The sequence below is a fragment of the Mizuhopecten yessoensis genome, unplaced genomic scaffold (assembly GCF_002113885.1).
Source record: "Mizuhopecten yessoensis strain PY_sf001 unplaced genomic scaffold, ASM211388v2 scaffold11177, whole genome shotgun sequence".
In the NCBI taxonomy this organism is placed as follows: Eukaryota; Metazoa; Mollusca; class Bivalvia; order Pectinida; family Pectinidae; genus Mizuhopecten; species Mizuhopecten yessoensis.
Window position 1 is genome coordinate 914,909 of NW_018408918.1, and position 10,269 is coordinate 925,177.

A 10,269-nucleotide genomic window follows, 5' to 3' on the forward strand; every position below is an offset into this window, starting at 1 on the left:
TCAGCATTCCACCGAGTGGTTTTGTTTTCAGGAACATTTTAAGAGTACACGATGTCTTCAAAGTAAACATATAAAAAAACCAGTAAAAACGCCGTACGTCGACGAAATTTTGGAGCATTTTGAATAAGCATGTTTACAATCAAAATCGCCACAGCGTCAACAAGCTGTGTTCAAAAAGAACACGCCCTCAAACCGAACGGTTGTTTCAGCGTGTCACTCACTGCATCTGGTTCGTCGATTGGTTGATAGAACGTTTGGGGTCGGTGTCGTCCTTGATTTCAGAAGCAGTGTACACAACATTGTATCTTTTTCGGAGACTTGTTGTTTGCGCGCATTGTCAACTTAAGATTACGCATACACGCATATGGAAATGTAAAATTTACATTGCATGTACATGTTTCAAACCATGTGACTTGAATGTTTCATTGAATCTGTACTTATCCACATTTTCGTTAACTATAATGGTATTTATGATTACAAGAGGGCAAAATGAAGAACATTACAAATGCTTGAAAGCTGTCCATACCGGCCGCTGCACTGAAAAGTAATATCATAGAACGGTGCAAGATTCGACAACTCATTCGCTTGACTTTTGTAACGTTTACATGCAAATATATACGTGTTAAATATATTTGTAAATGTTTCAAGCCACATACATGTATATCTATATCAATTAATTGCCATATTAGACTGTTTCGTTGAGCATATCCACATGCTTTGTGTACACAGGGACTTGACACGTTCCTATGACCCAGAATGATAAAAAAATACCTTTCATTCTGGGTCATAGGGACGTGTCAAGTCCCTTTGAGTGCGTATATGTATTCACAACATATGCAAAAATGGCATGATTTTTTTTTATACCGGTAGCATATATTTGCCAGTATAAGTATTTCCTGTCTTGATAAAAACTAAACAGTTTCAATTGTAATTGCAATATTTATTCAATATTGAACAAAAACTTAATAAAAACGAAAACAATTAGGTATCATTTTCCGGGGAATTATCTCCATGGATACGCTCCATCGAGAGTAATACTGCAGCTGACATTCGTGGGTACACAATGTACTATCGGCACACAGGTTATCTAACGTCAGTCACTACACCCAAATCGGGACACTTTTTAGATAAATATCAATGTTCTTTATACAATACTATACTATCAGTTCCAAAAATGTTTGTTCAATTTTCATAAAAAGATACTATCCACTTTACATTTTTATCACAATTCGATATTAAGGGCGCGTGGTTCTATAAAAAGAACGCGAAATACCATCAGAGTTACGTAGGCCGTTGCACCGGTGTTAAATGTACTATACCCTGGAATATTTGGGGATAAACGATCAATATCGACAGAAAATATGCATAGTTGAAATATGTTAGAGTCAACGGTTTCTGATTAAATTTCTTCTCCAAACTCTCAGTTGTTTTGATAAAATAGACTTTTGAAAATGATATCCAAATAAGGAAAGTCTTGTGTTGGTAATAATCTTACCTTTAAAGTGTTCATGTAACGATGATCATCAGCCATACAGCTAATACAGTTAAATTGTCATGGAAAGTATTCTCAAATAAAACTGTATACATAAAAGTACTACTTTGCATTGAATGACAGTTTCTTGGGCCGATTGTACACTTACTTTAATTATAAAATAAAATGTTATCGTTTTCGTGCACATCATTCTTATTATATAATTTACAAATATATTTAAGCAGGTATGTAAGTTATTTAAAAATGTGTTGTCGAATCTTGCACCGTTCTATGATACATTGTAAATGCTGATTTCTTGTCCTTATAACCGGATAATATAAAAGTGTATACAATTGTAGTTCTGTATGGTATTTATAAAAGCAATATGTTTTCTTGCAATCGGCACATTAACTATTAGAAATATGGTGTACCAATTTTGGGTACTAATCATGGCCGAAAAACGGACGAAATCTCACTGCGAGTTTAGCGTTCTATTTTCCAAAACAAATAGCGTAGAATTTAAACTTTTTCTGAAAATAAACTATCACAGGTAGTCTTTGTCAAGAACCAAGAAACATTCCAGGTACAAGATCAAGAATTTTTGAATATCACTTGTACCAATTGTGCTAGCGTGACGTTAGGGTATACTTATTACACGTCTACTGTACCTTTTAGACTTTCTTTTCAGCACAGGTCAAGGGAGTGGAAAACTTCTCGGCAACCTGTCAGCAACCAAAGCCAGTGGCCCAGATGGAATACCTAACCGCGTTTTGAAAGAGTGTTGTAGTGCACTAGCACCAGGCTTATCCGTCATATTCGACAAATCACTCTGCACTGGTTGCCTACCATCAGACTGGAGGAAGGCTAACATCACGCCAATCTACAAAAAGGGTAACCGCCACCTTGACAGCAGTTACCGTCCTGTCTCACTTACCTGCGTCTGTTCAAAACTTCTCGAACACTTCTTTGTAAACACCTCCTCACGCACTTATAAAATAACAACATTCTGACGGAAGTACAACATGGATTTCGAACAAAACATTCTTGTGAAACCCAACTCCTTGTCACAACCCAGGACCTTCTTTCCCGACTCGTCCAAAAGAAACAAATTGACATAGCTATTTTAGACTTCAGCAAAGCCTTTGACACGGTCCCGCACCGACACCTTTTGTATAAACTTGACCACTATGGCGTTCATCCCGACATCATTCGCTGGATTTCATCATTCCTGCAGGACAGAACCCAATGGGTACTAGCGGAGGTTGAACATTCAGCATCAGTGCAAGTTGAGTCCGGAGTCCCCCAAGGGACAGTACTCGGACCGCTCCTCTTCCTCTGCCACATCAATGACCTTCCACTAGCAGTGAAATCCACCGTCAGGTTATTTGCAGATGACTGTCTCCTTTATAGGACGATAAGAACTGTCCAGGATCACTTTGACTTTCAAGAAGATTTAAAATCATTGGAACGATGGGCATCAGCGTGGGACATGTCCTTTAACACCAGCAAATGTTACATCATGAGGATCTATCGCTCAAAATCGCCATCAGCCTTTCGCTACACTCTCGGTGATACCACACTAGAAGGGGTAACTGACAACCCATACCTTGGTATCATCTTCAGCAACACCATGAAATGGTCATCACAAATCATCAACCGTGCCAACTCCACACTGGGATTCCTTCGGGGAAATCTGAAGAAATGTCCGACGGATCTGAAATTGTGTGCGTTCAAGTCCCTAATTCGATCTGTATTGGAGTATAGTTCCACCATCTGGGACCCTTACACGGACAAGGACATATATATACCATAGAGAAAGTACAAAGGCTTGCAGCAAGATTCATTCTGTCAGATTACCAAAGAGAAAGCAGTGTAACATCCATGCTAAACAGACTAGAACTCGAACCACTGAAAGACAGACGTCGTGACCACAGACTAATACAATTGTTTAAGATCATCAATGGGCTAAGTCACACGAGTATTTGTGTTGGTTTCTTCTTGTGCGACTATATAGATGCAATAACCCAAATACATATACACACACAGATGACAGTTTATTTAAACATTCACACCATGAACGGAGACAGTTCCCTTGCACTGTGGCGGTAACGCACACAGGCAATTCCCATACGTCTTATCCAAGCCAAGGGTTGGAATAGAGTCAATTAACTCACCTGGGTAGAGCCCAGGGTGAGGCTTTTCACGTGCATGGACAGGGTCATAGGTCAAAGTGTCACTCTCAGCCACCTCTCATACGTCACAATTATAACACAGGTACATTACCTGACACAGACATATATACCATTACACACGATACACAGCGCAAGTATTAACATGTACTCAATTTACATCGTATTTAAAATTCATCTTTTTAAATACTAAATTACTGGACAAACTCTTAATAAGATTGGCCACCGTGACATTCTCCCCTGCAAAGGGAAATGACTTCTGGCATTAATTAAATTACAAATTATAACCCTTAAAGCTTAAAGTAAAATATCCATCTCGCCACCTTGGCCAGTATCCCAAGGTAACATAAACATGTACGTTATCCACTTAAAAGAATCTCCCCACTGCCAGTGGAAACAATGCATTCCTGATATGAATATCAATCTTTCTTTTTTTTTAAATAATTGAATGTGAATTACAATTAAGCTACATAACTACATAATATGATGGTAAACAATAAGGTTAATACCCACCAGTAGCTGTAGAGATTGACCAATAGTTTCAAAATCAGTAGTAAGCTTTGTTCACCGTGACAGCTAGTAGCCATACCCGCTGACGACTACATCACAGCCAGCCGTACCAACACACGACGAAACAACAGTCAGAAACTACAACAGATATCGTGCAACACTGAAAACTACAGACAATCCTTCTTCCCACGTACACTAACCGAATGGAACGCTCTAAAAGAATCCTCCATCAGCGCAACTACGTACGGTCAACCAATTCCGTAGTAGCCTCAAAAACTTACTTTTACTCCACTCCTCCTCCCCGGATGTGATATTCAATTTATGAATTTTATCCGGAACCTTACAGATACAGATACAGACAGATACAGGTAATATTGGGTCAGCGTAAGTGAAGCTTATATTATCTGTACCGGTCACCAAAGAACTCGATGGCATACAACCTAGATGGAACGCGGAGGTCGATCCTCCGCGGATTTTCGTGACCCGATTACGTGACATGAGACGTGAAGGTCCCTGATGTGATAAATCATCGCGTTTGACCACTTAAACGAAATACTTGACGCGATGGCTGGGTGAAAAGTTACACCGACTATCCTCTACATCGGTCTCAAAATCACAACACTGAAATATTTAACAGTGGATGAATGTAACGTTACTTGGATCATACTTACCCGGGAATAAACATATGGGGTCAGTTCTGTTCTGTTGTTTTAAAACTGGATTTTTGTCACTCATATAAAGTGTATGTTTAGAAAAGGAAAACTTAAACATTTTGTGACAGGTCCGGTATATTTTGAACGACGGAAGTGCCCCACGGTGCATCTTAACTTCATCTGAGCCGTTTTCGTTTAAACGATTGTTCCGGTCGGACCACAGTTGTTCGTTTATTAAATAAGGTCGGGCAGTGAATCTGCTGCTCCTTTCAGGCGACGGCCTTGCAAGGCCTGCATAAACATTTGCAGGTCTTCTAGGATTAACGGACAATCCGGTTGTTTCAGGCCCCTGGACGTTTCAGACTAGTTAAATTTATTCCAATTAAAAGAACGTATCGTAACGTACTGATGTGTCTGTGCGATACCAAAGGGTACATTCGCGTTACCGGTTGAAACGGTTGAACCGGTTGAACCTGTAACGAAAACGACAGGTACAGATTTGGACCGAGGCTGACCTCAGGAAAATTTGGTACGTGTAGATTGAGGGGTCCAGACGTACCTGGCCGAAACTAAACTGCTGAATATTGCTAGTTTGCGTTATTTCTTTCTAAAACAATGTCAAGCCACATGTATTTTTTAAGATACGTTATGTAATTTAGTGGACGCGTGAGAGAAGGGCATAATATTCTTGATACATTGTTTATTATTCTCCGAAACTGTGGATTTTTAGCTCTGCTTATAGAACGGTCCAAGTATGTTCGTTTATCGTGGAAAATTTCTGCGCCACACGTACCGTTTCAACCGGTAACGCGAATGTAGCCCTACAGTTTAAATTTCCGGAAAAATGCACCGTGTCTAACTCGAAGTATAGATCCTATCTTATACTTCCGGTTCGTTACTTCCTCTGTAGAAACAGTCTGTCAACGTGAACGAGTGAAGTCTACAAACAAAATAGGGAAAGAAGTACGTTTTGAAAGACGGCTATATATATCGTTATTTGTATTTGGTAAATTTATACTGCTGTTAGTGTGTTTTATCTCCATGATTGTTCTGAATATTGTGTTATGTGATGTAATCTGGATTCGACATCAATACAATATAGACCAGATCTGAAGTGAAAGTTAAAAAATTACTGCATAAGATAAACATGTGAACGGGCTATTTGTTAACATTTTTCATAAAAACGTATAGTCATAAATGACTTTATAGCAAAATCTGCTTATATAACTAGATTAACCAGTGCGCTGTACCTGTTTATGGTAGGGTATGTACAAAATGTATACTGCAGCACCAAAGCCTTAAAGGTGTCTGAAATTCTTGACTGTAAATTGAGATAAAAATCATATATAAAAAAAGGTATATCAAACAATACCCTTATTTTTTAAATGACATTTATCCTAATTTACAGTCAGAATTTCAAACAAACACCTTTGGCAGCACTCGGTGGCACTGTCAAATCAGGAATATGTACAATGACAAATGTAAACAAACAAGTTGATAGGTTAGTGTTCAATTCCATCATCCCTTGATATACTCCAACAATGTTAGAGGTTTTACACGGCGAAAATATCTTTTGTCGCAGTCGACAAAATCATATCCGATAGAAAAAAGGCCGACCAGCGGCCTCTCATGTTGAAGGACCTACCCTTGATACAGGTACTGCAGCACCGGCAAATCTGGCTATATAACTAGATTTGGCTATATAGTCAAATATGTATATAGGGCAAATGTAAACAAACACGCCAGTACTGGTTGTAATTATCTTGTGCACCTCGATTGAAATGTTGACCAAACAGGTGAGTCAGTGAAATGAAATATTTTTATCTGAAAACTCAATTTCCTGTGCCTTTTTTGTTGCAATTGTAGGTACTTTTATTTTTATCCTATCCATCTGATGGTCAGACAGGAATAATAAGGATTTCTGTACCAAAACATGAAACATTTCACTCCCTCCCAACACATGAACAACTTTCAATATGCGTGTTATCATTCTCTTCCAAAAGCACACATCACCTGGGGCCAAATTTGCATCATCAGGATGCATAGCGCCATATTGAATAGACATGCTATAGTTTGTTACTAATAAGTGATGTATGTTGACAGGAATCATTTCACTGATTCACATGAATGGTCAACACTTCAATCGAGGTGCACCAGATGATAACGACCAGTACTGGTGTGTTTGTTTACATTCACCCTATATACGTATAGTCATATGTATAGCCAAATCTAGCTGAGCATTGGTAAATCTAGCTATATAGCTAGAATTGACACTATAATGAATAAACACACACTAATATTTAAAATGTTAGTGTGTGTTTATTCATTATAGTGTAAATACTTTTGTAAAGATCCATTTTAAACTTGCAGGTTACGCAGATTAGGGCACCAGGGCCAATATTTATTAAACCATTCGATCTTCTCAAGCTGAAGCATGGATTCTGTGCTCCAACCAGCTAATATCTTGTTACTCACTTAAATCCTGTCAAATGATCAAAAAATCAATTGTTAACATTGAAACAGTGCTCCACTTTTAGTTCGTTCAAAATACTTCCATATCATCTTTAAAAAAATATTATTTTTCAATCACTTATAACAGGAAGAAGAAATTAGGCTTGAGCACAAAAATCCAGGCTTGAGCATGAGAGCAGTTTCATAAATACAGGCCCTGGTTGTTCATGTGTTGCGATGTCTAGGAGTGTGATATATATGCAGTGTTTTGTTAAATATAATCAATATTTCCATCTTACCACCAGAGAGAGGGAATTAGGCTTACTGTAGCTGGTTAGCTAGCCTAATTTGTTAGAATGTCTGTCTAGAGTTAGGAAGTCCAGGATTCAAATCCTGGTCTAGCCATGTATTATTCCTCTCCTTTTACATTTAATAGAGTGGAACTGGACTGGGTTGATAGCCAGGGGCCAAGTAACTTGTTTGGTAATGGTTACAGTGTCCATCTAGAGTTTTAGAGGTCCCGGGTTCAAATCCCCACTGTTGGATATTTTCCTTTTCTTTTCATCACATATGTATACATTATTACAGAGGTTTCAGGCCACTGTCACACTGTTCATGTGTCATTTCCCAAGTTTTACAAATTGTTTGGTTACCAAATTTCAGAGATTACCGGTAATGGACTTTTCAGTTTTGGCCTTGATAATTAGTTGTTTTACTCTAAGACTAATAGATTTTTTTCCAGCTCTGTACTTCTACACCTAAGCTGAATTTTCCATAATATTTATTCACTTGTACCAGTAATGTCACACCCTAATTACCAATATGACATTACTTGACCTATTTTACTTCCAGAGTGTAAATGTTGACAAAACTATGACGTGATGGATATGTTTAACAAAATCCGAAGTGCTGTTAGCAGTGCTTTACCGGGAAACCCGCTGTCAAAGGACTTTGATGTATTAAACCAGGTAGCTAGTGGTGGTTCAGGCTTGTCCTGGAAAATCTACAATGGGATAAAACGAACATCAAAACAGGTACGGTTGCAATTGTAATGGAATTGATTGTGATATGCCACCTTGTTTATCTCCAACATTTTTCAACAATTTCTTTAGCTGTCTTCATTACTATACTAAAAGTATCACAAAATCCCTTTATTATGCCAAAAGTGTAATAATGGTGGCAGTATTACAAAGTTATACTGAACACTTGATACTTTGTTCCTTTGTAAATTTAGGACAATTATAAAACATTTTTGATCAACCTATGTAAATCACTCTTGTTTGCCGGGTGGGAGTGGGCTAAGGATCTCCGTGTGGGAGGAAACCAGAGTACAGGGAATTGAACCCTCTGGCATTCTTGAACAATGGCACATGCACTCCACTGTGTCCTCAGACCACCCATCTGTATCAAGTTCTAAAAACTCTACTCTGGTACACTGCTTTCATTATATATATAAAATTGTGTGTATGTATCTTTTCTCTGAACATCAGTGAGGAATTTCCACAAAAAAAATCTTATATAATATATTCTGTGTTAATTTTTTTTTTTTTTTTTTTTACTTCTCATTCATTTACACAGGAAGCTGCTGTGTTTGTCTTTGACAAGAAGACACTTGAGAAGTATTCCAGACGAGATAAGGAGATAATTATAGAATGTTTGAAGAAGGGCGTGTCCCAGTTGACCCGACTGCGTCACCCTAAAGTGCTGTCTATCCTTCACCCCCTGGAGGAATCACGGTATAAATCATATATAATTATATGTAATTTATGTACCTCATTATATACAACAACTTTCTTTCGTAGCCTTAATGGCATCCCTCTTACCTATAAGATAATTAGAATACAATACACATCTATATACTGGTATTTATAGTTTTTTCTATATACTGGTAAAATGTAGATATATACATATTCCTTTTGTATAAGGTAGCAGTATACAGTAGAAATGGCCCGACTCTTATAAACAAGGCACATGTCGAGGAAATGTAAACACAGCGGATTTACCCTACACAACACATGTATACATGTATATATATTTGTAAACTGCATTACATTTACAATACATATAAAGTACTGAGAAGTGTATAAACCTCTTTTTTCTATGTATGTCACTTGTGTGAAAACCATGGTTACCACATCAAAAATTACCAAAAAATGNNTTGTAGAACTTGATTTTTTGCAATTTTGCGTCGTGTGCTGTTGTCAAAATTTTACCTCCTGTAAAGCTAGCTTTTCATGTGTACGCACCCTTTCGTATTATGGCCAAAATTTTATTCTCGAACCAAAGAAATCTTCTTTCTTTTTTACAAATGTGAAGCTCACATAGCCCACTTCATCATGCTTATACCAATTTTAGTACAGTTTTATTTTTTTATTTTTTTTACATATCATTATACAGGGGTTAGCCATTTAACAAAAATATCACCCATGGCCACAACCCTCTACTGTACACTGCTACCTAAGGAAAAAAAGGCTTAGTATGCTTTTGCCCATTATTGGCCTACAAATCCATCAAATTTAAAAGTTTTAATAGAGCTTTCTAATCACTATTTCCTTAACCCTTAGGCTGCTACGCACAACAATAGTCGTTTTTAAAAGTCGGGCCGTCAGTGCTACGCACGACTATAGTCGTTTCTCGGTCTGTAGGCTTTTATCGGTAGCCAGGAAGTGTGAAGTCAGGTTGTTGCTATACCAAACCCGAACGCGTATAGTAGACGGCTTCTGATTGGTTGTTTTGCCATTACTTTCGATATTCACGGCAGTGTACCCTAGTAATAACCAAAGGTGTGCGAGAGAATTTCAAATCGAAAAAAAATCATAAAAATGGCGGACGTGTAGATTGAAGCGATGAATATGATGGTGAACATTTATTCTCCATCGTCACCTACGATGATAATAAAGGTTTTAAAGGGTTTTGCATGGTTGATGTGGAAATACTTCGGTGTTACATAATATGTAACTTTCCAGTAAACGGCTTTGTGCTCTACGCAAACAGG

At 37.8% G+C, this 10,269-nt stretch overlaps 1 protein-coding gene across 1 annotated transcript in view; it reads left to right on the plus strand.

Annotated features, from left to right (window-relative positions):
- The first annotated feature begins 5,716 nt into the window (after positions 1 to 5,716).
- Positions 5,717 to 10,269, plus strand: part of LOC110440289 (SCY1-like protein 2) — a 34,131-nt gene continuing 29,578 nt past the window's right edge. Inside the window, exons 1-3 of the mRNA XM_021483261.1 lie at positions 5,717 to 5,786; positions 8,127 to 8,308; positions 8,853 to 9,010. Coding sequence (XP_021338936.1) covers positions 8,156 to 8,308; positions 8,853 to 9,010 — 311 coding nt within the window. The 5' untranslated portion in view covers positions 5,717 to 5,786; positions 8,127 to 8,155. The remainder of the gene's footprint in view (positions 5,787 to 8,126; positions 8,309 to 8,852; positions 9,011 to 10,269) is intronic.